At 33.9% G+C, this 20,419-nt stretch overlaps 1 protein-coding gene across 1 annotated transcript in view; it reads left to right on the forward strand.

Moving 5' to 3' along the window:
- Positions 1–20,419, forward strand: part of TOPAZ1 (testis and ovary specific TOPAZ 1) — a 117,711-nt gene that overhangs the window by 49,831 nt on the left and 47,461 nt on the right. The window contains exons 9-12 of the mRNA XM_088026836.1: positions 193–256; positions 10,350–10,501; positions 10,783–10,875; positions 11,941–12,056. Coding sequence (XP_087882962.1) covers positions 193–256; positions 10,350–10,501; positions 10,783–10,875; positions 11,941–12,056 — 425 coding nt within the window. The remainder of the gene's footprint in view (positions 1–192; positions 257–10,349; positions 10,502–10,782; positions 10,876–11,940; positions 12,057–20,419) is intronic.

Below are 20,419 nucleotides of genomic sequence, written 5' to 3' on the forward strand. Positions count from 1 at the left end.
ACATCTCTAAAATAAGGTTTCTGTAGTGAATTCAATTGCATTTCAAATCTGTGAGTTAACCTAACTTCAACTTTTTATGCCATTGCTTTAAGTTCACTTAAAAAAAATAGAATAAGCAGAAAGATAGGATGGAAATTTGTGCCTTTTTTATGAAATATAAAAGGGTCATGTTATGTTTTTCATTACTTGTAGGTTTGTATGGATGTGTTTAAGAAATATATAAGTATCAACGAGCTGTGTTTGCTACAACGTGCAGGTATGAGACAATGTGATTACTATAAATTCATGAATATGAGTGTTTCAAACAATATGCTATTGTGTCTTACAGTTTGAAAGTAAATTCAGTAGTTTTAGGAATGAAAACTGAATACCTTAGAGTGGCTCTGATGGTCTTAGAAAGGATTAAAAATAAGTGTGGCATTTTGGTTACTGAAAAAATTAGAATCCACCTAACAGTATAATTCTCTTATGTACTAATATTTGCATGATGTAGAAATTTTATGTATAGGTGTAAGATAGAAAAAATAATATTGTTAATTGGCTTAAAATCTTTCTGAAGGGATATTTCAGAAACTGGATCTTCCCTACTTCTTTATCTTCCCTTTTAACACTTATCCCTTTGAGGCCAATGCAGCATCCATACTGAGTTCTGTGCAGTTCCCTAACCAGGCCAGGCTCTGTTATAATATCAGAGCCACTGTTCCTGTTCTCTGTCTATCTCTATCTCTATCTCACCTTTCTTCCATCCCCCTACCCTATAGCAGAGACCTATTCATATCTCAAGTCTTAGTCATAGGAAATAGCAGATTGTTGATTGTTACTTCTGATTACAGAGGTGCAAAGAGATGGGCAGCTATTACTGTTGAACTTTTCTCCATTGTTTTAAGCCCCTCTCCTTCCTGCTAAAGTGACTTCCAGAGGACTTAAAGGGCTAACACCCCCCCCCCTTTTTTTTTTACCCTCTCTTTCATTTTTCTCTTTTTCCCCTTTTGGGAACCAGACCTTAGAGACTAGAATATTCAAAAACATCTGCATGCATATATGGGGAAAACTAAAAAGTGACTGTATGGGAAAGGCTCACAAAAGACCTGAGAAGACAGTTCAGGCTGGTCCTCCCCACAGAACATACTGCAATCAAAAAACAAAAACAGTAACAAAAACAATAACAAAAAACAGCAAAGCCTGGGGAAGGGAGAGAATCTGAGCTCTGTAATTACCACATTATTAGAGTCAAATGCCCACTTTTTGACAAAAAGTCACAAGGTATACAAAGAAATAGGAAAAAGAATAGCCCACTTGAAGGAAAAAATAAATCAATAGAAACTATCCCTGTAAAAGATCTAATGGCAGATAGTTGAGACAGTGACCTCAAAACAACTGTCTTAAAGATGCTTAATGTACTGACAAAGATAGAGAGAAGGTAAAGAAAATGATGTATAAACAAAATATAAGTATCAATAAAGACAGAAAGCCTAAAAAAACTTAAAAAAATCTGGAGCTGAAAAAGTACAATAACTGAAGTGAAAAATTCACTATGAGGAATCAAAGCAGGCAAAAAATTTAAGATTTAAGCAGGCAAAAAATCAGCAAACTTGAAGATAGGACAATAGAAATTATCAAGTCTAAGGAACAGGAAGAAGAAAGATTGAAGAAAAGTGAACACAGCCTAGGGGACCTATAGGACTCTGTTAAATGGATCAAGATACACATTGTGGGAGTTCCAGAAGAAGGAGAGAAAGAGAAAGTGGCAGAAAGAGTATGTGAATAAATAATGGCTGAAAACTTCCCAAATTTGATGAAAATCATGAATTTAAATGTCCAAAAATCTCAGCAAACTTCAAGTAAGATGAACTCAAAGAGACTACACCAAGACACATTATAATCAAAGTTTCAAAAAACAAAGACAAAGAATCTTGAACGCAGCTGGAGAGAAGCAAACCATCACATCCAGGGGCTCTTCAATAAAATTATAAGCAGATTTCTCATTAGAAACTGGAGGCTAGAAGGCAGAGGGCCAATATATTCAACATGCTTAAAGAAAATTTCTGTCAACCAGGAACCCTATATTCAGCAAAACTGCCCTTCAGAAATGAGAGGAAAATAAGACATTTTCAGATAAAAGCTAAGACGGTTCATTTCCCCTGGACCTGCCCTGCCTGAAATGATCAGGGGAGTCCTGCATGGTGAAATGAAAAAACACAAGACAGTAACTCAAGGTCACATGGAAAAATAAAGATCTCAATAAAGGTAAATTCATGGGCAGTTGTAAAAGCTAGTATTATTGTAACAATAGTTTGTAACTGCTATTTTGTTTTCTACATGATTAAGGAGACTAATACATTTAAAGAAAAACGTAATTATTAGTGTAAAAACTAGTAGTATTGCAAATTTGGTAACTCCAAATACTCTTTTCTATATAATTTAAGAGACTTATGCATTTAAAAAAAAAAACAGTTACTATTTTGGGACACACAGTATATAAAAAGTAATTTTGTGACATCAATAACTGAAAAGGGTAGGGATGGAGTGTAAAAATAGCAGAGTTTTTGTATGTTACTGAAGTTAAGTTGGTATAAGTTTATATTAGAATGTTATGACTTTAGGATATTAAATGTAATCCCCATGGTAATCATAAAATAGCTATAGAATATATACAAAAAGAAATGAAAAAGGAATTTAAGTGTTTAATTAAAAAGATCAGCTAAATACAAAAAGACAACGGTAATGCAAGAAATAAAGAACAAAAAATCTACAAGTATGCAAATAGAAAACAAATAGCAAAATGACAGAAGTAAGTCCTTCCTTATCAGTAATTACTTTTAAAGTAAATCAGTTAAACTTTCCAATTAAAGGACAGATTAGCAGAGTAAATAAAAACACAACTATATGCTGTTTACAGGATATTCACCTTAGATCCAAAGACACAAATAGATTGAAAGTAAAAGAATGGGAAAAATTCTATACAAATACTAACCAAAAGAGAGCAGGGGAGTGACTATACTAATATCAGACAAAATAGACTTTAGATCAAAAGAGGTTAAAAGAGACAAAGGACATTATATAGTAATAAAAGTTTCAGTATAGTAAGAAGATGCAGTAGTTATAAACATTTACACGTCTAATGACAGACCACCAAAATACATAAAGCAAAAACTGACAATTGAAGAGAGAAATAGTTTTCTAGTAATAGTTGGAGACTTCAGTATCCAATTCACAATAATGTATAGAACGAGATAAAAGAAAGAGAGTACTTTGTATGGTGACTAACGTAATAAAAAAAAAATGTCCCAGAAAATAAAAAAAAAACAGAGTACTTAACACAATATACCAACTAAATCTAACAGACATATACACAATATTCTACCCAATAACAGTAGCTTACATATTCTTTTCATGAACACATGCGACATTTTCCAGGATAGACAATATGTTAGGCCACAAATTAAGTCTCAGCAGGTTTTAAAAGATAGATATTGCAGAGGCATCTAGGTGGCTCAGTTGCCTAAGCCTCCAACTGTTGATTTCAGCTCAGGTTTTGATTTAGGGTTGTGAGTTCAAGCCCTGAATTGGGCTCCATGCTGGACATGGAGCCTACTTTAAAAAAAAAGATATTGCACAAAGTATCTTCTCTGACCACAACAGGATAAAATTAGATATCAATAACAGAAAGAAAACTGGAAAATTCACAAAACTGTGTAAGTTGAATGGGTGAATCAAAGAAGAAATCACAAGAGAAATTAGAAAAAAACAGACAAATGAAAATGAAACACAACATATCAAAACTTATGGGATTCAGTGAACGTGGTGCTAAGAGGGAAGCTTGTAGGTCTAAAGGCTTATATTAAAAAACAAGAAAGATCTCAAATCAACAACTTAACTTTACAACTTTAGAGAAAGAAAAACAAACTAAACTCAAAGCTAGCAGAAGGAAGGAAATGATAAAAATTAGAGCAGAGATAAATGGAATAGAGATCAGTGAAACAAAAAGCTGGTTCTTAAAAAAGACCAACAAGATGAACAAACCTTTAGCTAGATGGACTAAGAAAAAAGGAGTGTTACAATTACTAAAATAAAAAATGAAAGTCAGACATTAATACAGTTCTACAGGGGGAGACGAAGCATGAGAGACTATGGACTCCGAGAAAGAAACTGAGGGTTTTAGAGGGGAGGGGGGTAGGGGGATGGGTTAGCCTGGTGATGGGTATTAAGGAGGGCACGTACCGCATGGAGGACTGGGTGTTATACGAAAGCAATGAATCATGGAACACTACATCAAAAACTAATGATGTAATGTATGGTGATTAACATAACAATAAACAATTTAAAGAAAGAAAAAAAACTAATGATGTATGGTGACTAACATAATAAAATAAAATTTAAAAAGAATACTATGAATACAATGAATAATTGTACACAAAAGTAAATGAAATGGACAAATTCCTAAAAACACAAAACCTGCCAAGACTAAATGATGAATAGAGAATCTGAATAGAACTATAACTAGTAAGGAGAATAGGATATTTAGGATATCTGATAAAAGCCTCCTGACAAAAGCCCTGCACCCAATGGCTTCATTGTGAATTCTGCCAAACATTTAAAAAAGAATACCAGTTATTCTCAATCTTTCCCAAAAAGTTGAAGAGGAGGGAACACTTGATTACTCATTCTATGAGGCTGAGTTAGTCATTACTTTGATATCAAAGCCAGGCAAAGACGCTATGAGAAAAGAAAACTACAGATCAGTATCCCTTATGAATATTGATACAGAAATCCTCAACAAAATACTAGCAAACCAAAGTCAGCAGTGCACTGAGAGGATTATACATCATAACCAAGTGAGATATATTCTTGGACTTGCAAGGATAATTCAACATATAAAAATCAATCGGATTAATGCACCACATTAACAGAATGAAAGAGAAAAACCACGTGATCATCTCAATTGATGTAGAAAAAGCATATGATAAAACTCAACATTCTTTCATGATAAGAACACTCAAAAAAACTAGGAATAAGAGGAAACTAAAAGCCATACAAGTTTCTCCCACTATTTGAAAGTAGAGTGCTCCTATGAAAACTTCCATAAGCCAAAATGGCATAAAGTGGAGAAACAGTTACCATTTTGTAAAAGTGAAAATCCCCTTCAGATTTCTTTCAGTAAGTGAAGATAGGTACAGTTCTACCTCAGAGATATTGTGAGTTCCGGTCCAGACCATTGCAGTAAAATATAGCACAAGAGTGAGTCAAGTGAATTTTTTGTTTCCTGGTGCATATACAAGTTATATTTATCATTCATCATCAGGGAGATACAAATCAAAACTATGATGAGATACCACCTCACACCTGTCAGAATGGCTAAAATTAACAACACAAGAAACAACAGGTGTTGGTGAGGATGCAGAGAAAGGGGAACCCTCTTGAACTGTTGGTGGGAATGCAAACTGGTGCAGCCACTCTGGAGAACAGTCTGGATGTTCCTCAAAAGGTTAAAAGTAGAACTGCCCTATAACCCAGCAATTGCAGTACTCAATATTTACCCAAAGGATACAAAAATACAGATTCGAAGGGGTGCATGCACCTCGATGTTTGTAGCAGCATTATCAACAATAGCCAAACTGTGGAGAGAGCCCAAATGTCCATTGGTTGATGAATGGATAAAGAAGATGTGGTATATGTAGGTGTGTGTGTGTGTGTGTGTGTGTGTGTGTGTGTGTGTGTGTGTGTGTGTACACAATGGAATATTATTCAGCCATCAAAAGGAATGAAATCTTGCCATTTGCAATGAGAAGAGGTGAACATATGGGAATTTAAGAAAGGGAACAGGTGAACATATGGGGAAGGGGAAAAGAAAAAAAGGAGAGAGGGAAACAAGTGACTCTTAATGATAGAAAACAGGAGGGAGGTGGGTGGGCGATGGGCTGGATGGGTGATGGGTGTTAAAGAGGGTACTTGTGATGAGCACTGGGTGTTGCATGTAAGTGATGAATCACTGAATTCTACTCCAGAAACCAATATTGCACTGTATGTTAACTAACAAAATTTAAATTAAAAAGTTATATTTATTTACACTATACTGTAGTCTGTTAAGTGTGTAATAATAAAAAAATGTATATACCTTCATTAAACTTAATTGCTAAAAATTCTAGCCATCATCCAAGCCCTGAGCAAGTCCCAATCACTGATCACAGATCACTACAACAGATGTAATAATGAAAAAGTTTGAAATATTTCAAGAATTACCAAAATGTGACACAGAGACATGAAGTGAACAAATCTGTTGGAAAAAATGGTGCCACTAGGCTTACTTGATGTAGGGTTCCTGCAAACCTTTAATTTCTAAAAAATGAAGTATCTGCAAAGTGCAATAAAGTGAAGTGCAATAAAACAAGGTAGGCCTGTACTAAGGTAGGTCTTTCATAAAAGTGAAGTGGCATAAAGCAAACTTCCAGAGAGTGAGGAAAACCTGTATATGAAAGACCTACTGTAGACCTCATACTTCATGGTGAAAGACTGAAGACTCTTCCCCTTAAGATCAGGAACAAAGGCAAGGATACCCATTTTCATCACTTTTCTTCAACAGAGAACTGGAAGTTCTAGCCAGAGTGATTAGGTAAGGCAAGGAAATAAAATACATCCATTTTGGAAAAGAAGAAGTAAAACTATCTCTGCACATTATCAACAATAGCCAAATTATGGAAAGATCCCAAATATCCATTGACTGATGAATGGATAAAGAGGATGTGGGGTGTGTGTGTATATACACGCACATACATATATATAACGGAATATTATGCAGCCATAAAAAGAATGAAATCTTGCCATTTGCAATAACATGGATGGAGCTAGAGTGTACATGCTAAGCGAAATAAGTCAGAGAAAGACAGATACCATATGGTTTCACTCATACGTGGAATTTAAGAAAGCAGATGAACACAGGGGAAGGGAGGAAAAAAGAGAGGGAAGCAAACCATAAGAGACTCAACTATAGAGAACAAACAGGGTTGATGAAGAGGATGGGGAATGGGCTCATGAGTGATGGATATCAAGGAGGGCACTTGCTGGGATGAGCACTGGCTGTTCTATGTAAGTGATGTATCACTAAATTCTATACCTGAAACCAATTTTACCATATATGTTAACTAAGTAGAATTTAAATAAAAACTTCAAAAAGAATTATCTGTTTGGAAATCATATGATCTTATATGTAGAAACCCTAAAGATTCCACCAAAAAACCTGTTAGAACTAAAATATGAATTCAGCAAACTAGTGGTATACAGAGTCAACATGCAAAAATCACTTGCATTTCTATACACTCAGAGTGAACAATCCGAAAAAGAAAAAAACATTTCAATTTACAATAGCATCAAAAATAATAAAATATTTAGGAATTAACTTAACCAAGGAAGTGAAAGGCATGTATAATGAAATCTACAAAGCATTGCTGAAGGAAATTAAGACATAAAGTAGTAGAAACACATCCCATGTTCATGGATTGGAAGACTTAATATTGTTAAAATGTCTGTACCACCCAAAGTGATCTACTGAAGATTCAATGCAATCCCTATCAAAATCCCAATGACATTTTTTTGCAGAAATAGAAAAACCTATCCTAAAATTCATATGGTATTTCAGGAATCCCAAAACAATTTTGAAAAGCAATCTTGAAAAAGAACAACCTGGAGGAATCATTCCTGACTTGAAAACTTCCTACAAAGCTAGTAATAAAAAACTGCAGTACTGGCATACAGACAGACATATAAACCAATGGATTAGAATAGAGAGCCATACAAAAACCCTCATATATATGATCAAATGATTTTAGACAGTGGTGCCAAGACCATCCAATGGGGAAAGGATAGTTTCTTCAAAAAATGGTGCTGGGAATACTGGATTATCCACATGCTAAAGAATAAAACTAAACCCTTACCTAACACTACATACAAAAATTAATTCAAAATGGATCAAAGACCTTAATGTAAGACCTACAACAATAAAAGCCTTAGAAGTCATGAGAACAAAAGATTCACAACACTGGTTTGGCAGTAATTTCTCAGATGTGACACTAAAAACACAGACAGCAAAAGAAAAAGACAAATTGGACTTCATGAAAATTTAAAAATGTCCATTAAAAGACAGTATCAAAAGAATAAAACTTCAGCCCACAGAATGGGAGAAAATATTTGCAAATCATATATCTAATAATGGATTAATATCCAAAAGATATAGAGAACTCCTAAAACTCAACAGCAAAAAACCAACCTGATTCAAAAATAGCAAAGTACTTGAATAGGCTTTTTTTTGCAAGATGTACAAATGGCCAACAAGCACATAAAAAAAGATCCTCAACATCAGTAATCATTAGGGAAAGGCACATAAAACTACAATATGATACCACCTCACACCCATTAGGATGGTTAGTATCCAAAAAAAAAAAGCATTAGCGTATGGAGAAATTGGAACCTTTGTGCACTGTTGGTGGGAATGTAAAATGTTACATTGTGGAAAACAGTATGGCAGTTCTTCAAAAAATTAAAAATAGAGTTACTGTATGATCTAGCAAATCTTCTAGGTATATACACAAAAGAATTGATAGCAGGGTCTTGAAAGATATGTGTACACCCATGTTCATAGCAGGATTATTTATTACAGCTAAAATCTGAAGAAACCCAAGTGTTCAGTGACATGAATGGGTTAGGAAAATTTGGTATATACATACAGTAGAATATTATTCAGCCTAAAAAAGAAAGGAAACTCTAACATATGTTACAACATGGATGAACCTTGAGGTCATTATGGTAAGTGAAGTCAGTCACAAGAAGACAAATACTGCATAATTCTACTTATGTGAGGTGTTTAGCGTAGTCAAAACAATAGAGACAGAAGGTAGAATGGTGGTTACTGGGAGCTGGGAGGAGGGGGGAAGGGAGAATTACTGTTTAATGGGTATAGAATTTCAGTTTTATAAGATAAAAGGAATTATGGAGATGGATGAACATTATGAATATATTTAATACCACTGAACTGTACACCTAAAAATAATGAAGATGATAAATTTTATATTATGTGTATTTTAACACAATGAAAAATTTGCGGGGAAAAAAAGCAATCTAGCAGTTCATGTCAAAAACTGAAAATAGTCAAACCTTCTTCTCCCAACAGTTTAACCAAAGGAGATCATTTTAAAAGGAGAAGCTATATTAATATTTTAAATTTTCAAAGTACTTCATTACAAAAGAAGCAGGGCTTCATGTCAACTAGTGTGGACTACTTAAACACTAACAAATTTTTTCCAACTGTGCTTTCTTTTTTTAAACATCTGCAATTCCAGTTTTATTAATAAGTTATAGTAGCAGACACTGAATTTCCCATGTTACCTGCTAAGATGGCAACTATGTAGATACTACAAAGTGAATAGCAGGAAGAATTCATCTGTATATGCCCAGGAAAAACAATTATAGTATATAAAGGAGCTTTAAAATAAAGCTGAATGTTACTATATTGTATGATTAAAGTTGTATAAGGTAATTATAACTTCAACATTAATTTTTCTTATTATACTATTGAACTTTATCAGTAGCTCTTGATTTTCCCAAGAAGCACTAAGTAATCCAGATACTAATAAGTATTTTGGGCAGGAATAATTACACAAAAATAAAACCCTAAGTAATTTTTATTAAGGCAGTTTCAGCTAAGGCAGTAGATATTTTGACCTGCAAAATTTTGGAATGGGGAAAAAATAATTGAGTGATCCTTTAAAGCTAAAATAATTTTACTAAAATTAATGGGGAAAATTAGAAGTGGTTTAAGTGTTGTATAGAAAATAGATTAAGGAATTGAATTGACATTAAGAAATTACTTTCTCAAAGGAAATTAGTCAGTGTACTTTGTAGTTGAATGTTCACAATCGTAAACTGGCATAAAAAAAAAATCCCTAGGATCAACATGTTGGTGGGGTTAAAACAAGAAGGGGTGTGTGTCAGAATAGTCTACATCCATCCCCAAATTATACAGTTTCTCATACCTGACCAAGCCGGGCCTGAAGAATCCCTGAGAGCATGGCTCCCTCAGAGTTCCTATTGAGACCATGTTGTATGAGGCAACTTGGACCTATTTCTTGTGGTTAGCACATGAGTTAGCTCTCTGTCTAGTGCCTGTGCTTGGTTGACTTCAAATGTTAATGTTAACTTTTGCTTTAATTTACTTTCATCAAATATTGCTGATATAGAAATGTACTTTTCAAGAAGATGAATTTATACTACTTAATTTTTAAATATAGAAAATTTGTCTGATTTAGGAAAGATAAATATCTTAAACTCAGCAAATGACTTTTATATGTTTTTATTTTTAGTAAACACATTTATGGATTACTACCGAAAGTTTCCACCGGGTATACACTTTGATTTACAAGTGCTAAATGACCTTCTAAATTCTTTACTCAAACATTGTTTATTGAAAGAAGTATTTCAGGTAGTGAACCTCAGCATAATGGTTAAAATGCTGGTAAGTAACCTGAAAATACATGCTTTTTAATACTGTAGGTGAATTTCTCTGTTGTATTTCTTGTTTGTATAATTTAGCAGTTAAATTTCTGTGTTTATTGAATACTTCCTAGAGAACACTTGTGTTTTTCAGCATAAATTTGAGAAACTTAAGGTAGAATTAAATTTCTGTGTTTATTGAATACTTCCTATAGAGAACACTTGTGTTTTTCAGCATAAATAAATTTGAGAAACTTAAGGTAGAAAACATGAAAGTGAGTGTAATTTTTTTGTTTTATCCAGCCTGCTCTGAAAATCCTACTAAAAATATTTGAACATGTGGCAACTATGAAATTAAGGAATGCTGTGCCTGCTTTAATTGATATATTTTGCAAGGTATGCTTTACTTTATCTTTTATTCTCTGATTGCGAATAACCAAGAAAATAATTCTTTCCACTTATAGTCTTAAACTGCCTTTTACTCATATTCTTGATGCCAAAGAATTCTATTTTCAGAAATTTTTTTTCTCTTGAAATAGGATTTATAAACATATTCTAGTGACTGTTGGGCCTTATCCTTAAATAAATCGTTCCAAGTACTCCAGGTGACTTCTTTCTGATTTGTGAAGTCATATCTACACCTTAAAGATGGTCAAAGAAAACTGTCTTTATCAAAAAGATATGAGTTCATTTATTAACAAAAATAAATACACAGATCAATATATAAATAGAAAATCATGACCAAAACAAAGAAAGTAGGTAGGCAGGAACATGGAGGCTAGGAATTGATTTTATATTTGACACTAAACAAAAAAAAAAAAGAATTTTTATGGCTTTTTAAAAATATATTGAAATTTGTACTTTTGGGTACTTACTGGTATTTAACACTGCCCAGCCATCCATTTCAGAACAGGCTAATATCAAGAAAACCTTCCATTTTCTTTAAGGAGCAGCATTGGAACCACTCTAGCAGAATATACAAATATTTCAGTGAATACCTCTAGGTCCACATTACAAAACTTGACAGAATTACCTGCCTGGAAATTTTTTTAACCAGAAATTACTGATCACCACTAGTAGTTTTAGAAAACCTCAGTTTGATACTTCTCAGGAAGTTTACAATCTGGAATGAGATATAAACACAAGTGTAGTAGGCTAAAGACGAAATGAGTACCAAACAGGAGGTATGGGTGATAAATCCGTTGAGATAACTTGGAAAACAGAATATTCAAGTTTTAAATTCAAACATTATTTTTATTTTCACTTTAAATTCTTGAGGTAGGGTGTCTTACTGTGGTTCTCAAATATTGGAAGAAAATATGCTTCAGGTTTTTTAAGTGAATTATAATTCTACTTGTCTCTTTGTTTCATTTTTTTCCACCATTCTCATAGTTGTCACATACTGGTTTTCAACTCTCATATATGTGTAAGAATGACTCTTTTTTTTTTTTTCCTCTACAGTTTGTTGAAGCTGGGATGGTATTTGACCCAGAACACTTTACTTATATCGTCCAGCTCTTATACCAACTACAGGCTTCCCAACAAGAAGTATCTGCAGTTCTGGAAATGAAATCCAGGTAAGAAGTCATTATAATTAAGGTTAAATTTTACATATATATATATATATATATATATATATATATATGTAATATGTATTTTTTAGGGACTTACATAGGATGAAAGCAAAGCACTTATTTATCACTATTCATATTCCAAACATCTAGATAGTAGCCCACCATAAGCCTTTCTCCCATCTCTTAGCTCTGTCCTAGTCACAGTGTCATTAGTCAAGCCGCCTCTAGACAGCCTTCCTGGCCAGGCTCACCAAATCTTTCTCAGTACCTGATTCATCTCAGTGCCTGGCACATCAAGTATAAAAGGAATCTCTTATCCTGTGTTTCAGAACTTAATTAATTATACTTAATGCACTCTCTTTTATGTGTATAAATTACCTTAATGCTTTTCTTTGTTTCACTTCTTTTCACGTAAGCTAAATAAAATATTTTAATGCCTCTTCTTCATTCTTTCTCTCACTTGTTCACTTTCTCTTTGTGGCTTATGGGCCTCCCAAGGCCTTTTTATTTGAAAACCTATGATAATTATGAGTAGTACCATAATATACCTATATTGAGGAAAAGGAAAGCCATGACTTTTTTTTTTTTTTAAAGATTTTATTTATTTATTTGACAGAGAGAGACATAGTGAGAGAGGGAACACAAGCGGGGAGTGGGAGAGGGAGAAGCAGGCTTCCCGCTGAGCAGGGAGCCCAATGCGGGCTCATGACTGGAGCCAAAGGCAGATGCTTAACGACTAAGCCACCCAGGCGCCCCGAAAGCCATGACTTTTACAGAAATTTTAAAGTATTCATACATAGTTTTACTAATTCTAAGTATTTAAAGGAACCATAACTTTTTAATGAAATCATATTTGATAAAGTACAAATGATATTAACCGAGAAAGTCCTTGAGAATACCTAGAAAGCTCCTTCGTACAGCATCTACAGCTGTTGTCATCACATTTCTGATTATCTTCTAATAGAAAGGTTTTCAGACTTCCTTGGTTATAGTGTCCATAGGCCAAAAGAAGTAAATTAATGGTCTTATTTATTAAGTAGTTAGATCCAAACAAGTTGATAGTAGCAATTTGAGGGTATCTGACAGAAGGTGCTTTGAAAATTTAAAATAACTTGTGGTGCTCCTGTGAATTTGCTCTAGTGCCCTGGATGTCATGGTACACAGTTAAGGAGTTTCAGTGATTCTACTAAATGACACTGCTTCCCTTGAAGCACCAGCATTGAAGATATATTTGACTTTTTCAAGTTCTATGAGATTTTTCATTTCTTTAACTAATGATAATATTTAGGTTGTCTATAAAAATTATAATACTATTTAAGTTAAATAGATTTTTGGGACTACCTAGGAAATAAGTTTTTGTGAGAAAAATGCAGTTTGTCTAGCACAGAATTCTAGGGTATAATCCACTTATTATAACTAGAGTACATCGATATTTTCTTCCAAACATTGTCATTCTTCTCCTGATCCATATGCTAACAAGTTGGCGTTTTGGACAGTGGCAGCTATGACAGAGAACTTAAATGGCTAGCCGATGTTTGTGTCCTGTCAGATTGAGTAGCATCTGGCACAAGGGAAGTGTGTACCTCTAGGTGCAAGAGGAGCAGCACTACCCTTGTATCCAGGACAGCTGCACAACTCTACCCTTAAGGCAATGATTGGGAAAAGGATCTCTTGGTATAGGAAGACTCCAGAACAAACCAGCTTTAGTTTTCAAATTTTCAAATTGACACAATCACACAAATATTTTTGTAGCTTATTTTACAACCCCTGATTTTGAAAATAGTATCCTTATACACCTGCTCCTTCCTGTGCTCCCACTTCAGAAGAATTATCTAGTATTTTTAAGAGGAATTAACATTGGTGGCTATTTGATGGAGAAGGATGGACTAGGTTAATAACTGTGAGTAGTTAAGGGGTATGGATTGTGGTTAGGGATGTGGACCTGGCCTCAATGCAAAAGGAAAAAATTAGTATTTATCATTTTATGTTTGAATTTTCCTGACACCCTTTGAAATAATTACCTGGGCTAGGGAAATGAGTTTTAATGAACACTCATACTTTGATTTTGATTATAGTTTTTAATTAGGTAGTTTATAGTTCATTAGAAAGGCTTTCACATTCACAAAGAATTCCAACATATTCAGGATATCAGTGAGAATTTAGGTGTGTCTATAATCTAGGACATTTAACATACATTTAATGACTTCAAAATTTTTTTTATTTTGAAATAATTTTAGATTTACAGAATGTTACAAAATTTAGTATAGAGACTTTCCATGCATCCTTCATCTAACTTCCTTTCATGTTAACATCCTACATAGTAATAGTACAATTATCAAAACCAAGAAATCAGTAGTTGTAAAATCCAATTAACTGCACATCTCAGTGCATCCTAGGAGGAGGTACGTGGTGCCAACATATTTTATTACTGATTACGTTAACCTTAATAACTTAGTTAAAAATGTTATCTGCCTGTTTTCTACACTGTAAAGTTACTGTTTGTCCCTTTGTAATTAATATTTTGGGCAAGAGACTTTAACATTATACATTATCCTATTTGATGAGAAATAGGTCATTTGATGAGAAAGGTCATCAAACCTTTATATATTAATTTTAGTATTCATCAGGGGATCTTTCCTGCAAGTTAACTACTGTGGTATTTGCCCAATGGTGATTCTGTATTTTCTCTCTTTCTTCTACATTTATTAGTTGGCATTTTGAGTAAAGACAAGCTTTCCTTTCTCTATTTACTCATTTATATCAGTATGAACTCCTGGGTATTTATTTTATCTTATGGGTTATATATAATCTAATACTATTATTATTTATCTTGTTGCTCAAATTTTTCTAGATTTGACCTTTGGAAGTCCTTCAGGGTGGTTCCTATATCCTTTCATCATGTACTGTTGATTTTTCTACCATTTTCTTATTTTTTGGAGCCACAGGGTGAAGTTTCATCTTCTGTTTACCCTACCCCAACACTGGCAACAACCAAGGAGACTTAGCAATCCTAAATGTGTATGCAGCATACAACAACAGAGCTTCAAAATATATGAAGCAAAACTGATAGAACTGAATGGATAAAATAGACAAATCTATAACTTTAGTTGGAGACTCTATAAAATCAAATTACCAAAGAAGATAGCGAGAAAGGAGCAAAGGAACTACAAAATAGAAAACAATTTAACAGAATACCAGTACTGAGTCCTTGCCTATCAATATTACTTTAATGTAACTAGATTAAATTCTCTAATTAGAAGAGTGTCTGAATGGATTAAAAAACAAGACCCAGCTATATGCTGTCTTCAAAAGACTTCAGCTATAAAGACACACTTATGCTGAAAGTGAAGGGATGAAAAAAGCTATTCCATGCAAATGGAAGCCAAAAGAGGGCAAGCTATGCTTTTATCAGAAAAACTAAAAAAGAGACATGGTCAATATATAATGATAAAGGAGTCAGTTCATCAAGAGGATATAACAGTTGTAAATATATATGTGTACCCGATATCAGAGCAGCCTAATATATAAAGCAAATCTTAACAGATCTGATGGGAGAAATAGAAACCAGTGTCATAAAAGTAGGGGACATCAATACCCATTTTCAACAATGTGTATGTCATCCAGCAGAAAATCAGTAAAGAAACATGTGACTTGAACTACACTTTAGACTAAATGGACCTAACACACATATACAGAACTATTCCATCCAACAGCAGCATAATACATTTCTTCTCAAGCACACTCAGACCATTTCTAGGATAGATCATATGTTAGTTCACAAAACAAGTCAAAAAAATTTAAGAATATGGAATCAAGTATCTTTCCTGGTCAGTATGAAACTAGAAATCAATAATAGGAGGAAAACTGGAAAATCCACAAATATGTGGAAATTAAACAACATACTCCTGAACAACCAATGAGTCAAAAAAGAAGTCAAAAGAGAAGTAAAAAAAAATCTTGGACAAATGAAAATGGAAACGCAACATACCAAAATCTATGGGATACAGCAAAAGCAGTTCTAAGAGGGACATTTATAGTGATAAATACCTACATTAAGAAAAAAGGGGTATCTCAAACCTAACTGTATGTACACCTCAAGGAACTAGAAAAGAAGAACAAACTGAGTCAGGGTTAATGGAAGGAAGGAATACAGATCAGAGTAGAAATAATTAGAGACTAGAAAAACAATAGAAAAGAAAACAAAACTGGTTGGTTGGTTTTTGAAAAGTTAAACAAAATTGACAAACCTTTAACTACACTAAGGAAAAAGAGAGGGCTCACATAAATCAGAAATGAAAGAGGAAACATTACAACTGATAGCACAGAAATAGAAAGGCTCTTAAAAGACTAATATGAACAGTTACACACCAAATAATTGGACAATCTAAAAGAATTGAATAAATTCCTAGAAGTATACAACCTACCAAGTTTGAATCATGAAGAAATGGAAAAATTGAACAGATCAATTTTGAGTAAGGAGATTGAATCAGTAAAACAAAACAAAACAAAAAAGGAACTCCCCATGAAGAAAAGCCCAGGAATAGGTGCCTTCACTGATGAATTTTACCAAATAGTTAAGGAAGAATTAATACAAATCCTTCTCAAACCCTTCCAAAAAATTGAAGATGAGGGGACACCTCCAGACTCCTTTACAAATCCATCATTACTCTGATACCAAAGTCAGGCAAGGATATTACAAAAATTGAAAATCATAAGATGATATTCCTGATGAACATAGATACAAAAGTTCTCAACAAAATATTAGTAAACCAAATTCAACTACACAAGATAAAGTGGGATTTATCCCTGGGATACAGTAATGGTTCAACGTGTGCAAATCAATAAATATGATATAGCACATTAACAGAATGAAGGATAGATCAAATAGATTCAGTAGATGCAGATAAAGCATTTGACAAAATTTAACATCCTTTTGTGATTAAAAAACTTTCAACACATTAGGTATAGAAAGAATGTACCTCACTATGATAATGACCATATATGACAAGTCCATAGCTCTCATCATACTAAACAGTAAAAAAGCTGAAATATTTTCCTCTGAGGTCAGGAACAAGGAAATGGTGCCTACTGTCACCACTTCTATTCAGCATGATGCTAAAAGTCCTAGCCAGAGCAATTAGGCAAGAAAAAGAAATAAGAGACATTCAAATTAGAAAGAAAGAATTAAAATAGTCTCTGCAGATAACATGATCCTACATACAGAAAACCTTAAAGACGCCACCAAAACCTGTTAGAACAAATAAGTGAAGTATTTTTAATAAAGTTGCAGGATACAATATTGACATATAAAAATCAGTTGCATCTTGAAAAAGCATTTGACGACATCCATTTGTGATAAAAACCCTCCACAGAGCAGGGTTACAAGGAATGTACCTCAGCATAATAAAGGCTGTATACAAAAACCCCACACCTAATATCCTCAATGGGGAAAAACAGAGCTATTCCTCTACTGTCAGGAAAAAGACAGGGATGTCCACTCTCACCACTATTATTTAACATAGTATTGGAAGCCCTAGCCAGAGCAATCAGAAAACAAAAAGAAATAAAAGACATCCAAATTGTCAAGGAAGAAGTCAAACTTTCACCATTAGCAGATGACATGATGCCTTCAGGAGACGTATCTGGTAAGTTGCTATGACTGATGTCAAAGAGGTTACTGCCTGTGTTCTCCTCTAAGATTTTAATGATTTCCTATCTCACTTTTATTTTATTTTAATTTTAGTTGAGAGAGAGCACAAGCAGAGGGAGAAGGCACAGAGGGAGAGGGAGAAAACCCAAAAGACTCTACCAAAAAGTTGCTAGAACTGATGCCCAAATTCAGTAAAGTCGCAGGATACAAAATCAATGTACAGTAATCTGTCATATTTCTATATACCAATAATGAAGCAGCAGAAAGAGAAATCAAGGAATCGATCCCATTTACAGTTGCACCAAAAACCATTTATTTGCTTAGAAATAAACCTAAGCAAAGAGGTGAAAGACCTGTACTATAAAACTATAAAACACTGATGAAAGAAATTGAAGAGGACACAAGAAATGAAAAGACATTCCATGCTCAGGGATTGGAAGAACAAATATTGTTAAAATGTCTGTACTACACAAAGCAATCTACACATTTAATGCAATCCATATCAAAATACTAACAGCCTTTTTCACAGAGCTAGAACAATCCTAAAATTTGTATGGAACCACAAAATATCCCAAATAGGAAAAAGAAAAGCAAAGCAGGAGGCATCATAATTCTAGCCTTCAAGTAATATTATAAAGCTGTAGTGATCAAAACAGTATGGTACTGGCACAAAAATAGACACATAGATCAATGGAACAGAACATAAACCCCAGAAATGGACCCACAACTGTATGGTCAACTAATCTTTGACAAAGCAGGAAAGAATATCTAATGGAAAAAAGAGACTCTTCAACAAGCGGTGTTGGGAAGACAACAACAACATCCAAAAGAATGAAATTGTACCACTTTCTTAACACCATCATCAAAAATAAACTGAACATAATAAAAAAAATAAAAGGCAGAGTTGGGATCTCAGTTAAAAAAAAAAAAAAAAGATGAAAGACCTGAATGTGAGACAGGAGGGACGCCTGGGTGGCTCAGTCTAAGTGCTTGCCTTCGGCTCAGGTCATGATTTCAGGATTCTGGGATTGAGCCCTGTGTTGAGCTCCCTGCACAGCAGGGAGTCTGCTGCTCCCTCTCCATCTGCGCCTTCACCCTCTGCTTGTGCTCTCTCTCTCAACTAAAATTAAAATGAAATAAAATAAAAGTGAGATAGGAAATCATTAAAATCTTAGAGGAGAACACAGGCAGTAACCTCTTTGACATCGGTCATAGCAACTTCTTACTAGATATGTCTCCTGAAGGAAGGGAAACAAAAGCAAACATGAACTATTGGGACTTCATTAAGATAAAAAACTTCTGTACAGTGAAAGAAACAGTCACCAAAACTGAAAGGCAACCTATGGAATGGGAGAAGATATTTGCAAATGACATCTTATAAAGAGTTACTATCCAAAAATCTGTAAAGAACTTATCAAACTTAAGACCCCAAAACCAAATAATCCAGTTAAGAAATGGGCAGAAGGCACGAATAGACATTTTTCCAAAAGACATACAAAAGGACACCAGGCACATGAAAAAATGCTCAACATCACTTACCATCCGGGAAATGCAAATCAAAATTACAATGAGATACTACCTTACACCTGTTAGAATGGCTAAAATTAACAACACAGGAAACAATAAGTGTTGCCGAGGATGCAGAGAAAGGGGAACCCTCTTGCATTATTTGTGGGAAGGCCAACTGGTGCAGCCACTCTGAAAAACAGTTTGGAGTTTCCTCAAAAAGTTAAAAATAGAACTGCCCTAGGATCCAGCAATTCCCTCCTAGGTATTAACACAAAGGATACAAAAATACTATTTTCAAAAGGATACATGCACCCTGATGTGTATAGCAGCATTATCAACAATTGCCAAGTTATGGAAAGAACACAAATGTCCATTGACTGATGAATGAATAAAGAAGATGTGGTGTATGTGTGTACACACACACACACACACACACACAATGGAGTATTACTCAGCCATCAAAAAGAATGAAATCTCACCATTTATAACAATGTGGATGGAGCTAGAGTGTATTTTGCTAAGCGAAATAAGTCAATCAGAGAAAGACAAATACCATATGATTTCACTCATGTAAAATTTAAGAAACAAAACAAATAAGCATAGGAAAAATAGAGAGAAAACAAGAAACAGACTCTTAACTATAGAGAACAAACTGATGGCTACTAGAGGGGAGGTAGATGGGGGGATGGGTTAAATAGGTGATGGGGATTAAGGATCATTTGTTGTGATGAGCATCAGGTGTTTGTGGAAGTGTTGAATCACTAAATTGTACACCTGAAACTAATATTACAGTGTATGTTAACTGGAATTTAAATAAAAGCTTAAAATAAAATTAAAAAATAAAAAATAGATCCTGTTGCATCTCTATATACTAACAATGAAGTATTAAAAAAAATAAAACAATCTCATTTACAATAACATCAAAAATCAAATACTTAATCAGAAAGAACTCAAATACATGGAGGCCAAAGAGAATCCTACTAAAGAATGAATGGGTCAACCAGGAAATTAAAGAAGAATTTAAAAAATTCATGGAAACCAATGAAAATGAAAACACAACTCTTCAAAATCTTTGGGATACAGCAAAGGCAGTCCTGAGAGGAAAGTATATAGCAATACAAGCCTTTCTCAAGGAACAAGAAAGGTCTCAAATACACAACCTAACCCTACACCTAAAGGAGCTGGAGAAAGAATAAATAAAGCCTAA

The sequence above is a fragment of the Eumetopias jubatus genome, unplaced genomic scaffold, assembly GCF_037043125.1.
Source record: "Eumetopias jubatus isolate StellerSeaLion01/CBP00866 unplaced genomic scaffold, mEumJub1_p1.0 scaffold_1, whole genome shotgun sequence".
Classification (NCBI taxonomy): domain Eukaryota; kingdom Metazoa; phylum Chordata; class Mammalia; order Carnivora; family Otariidae; genus Eumetopias; species Eumetopias jubatus.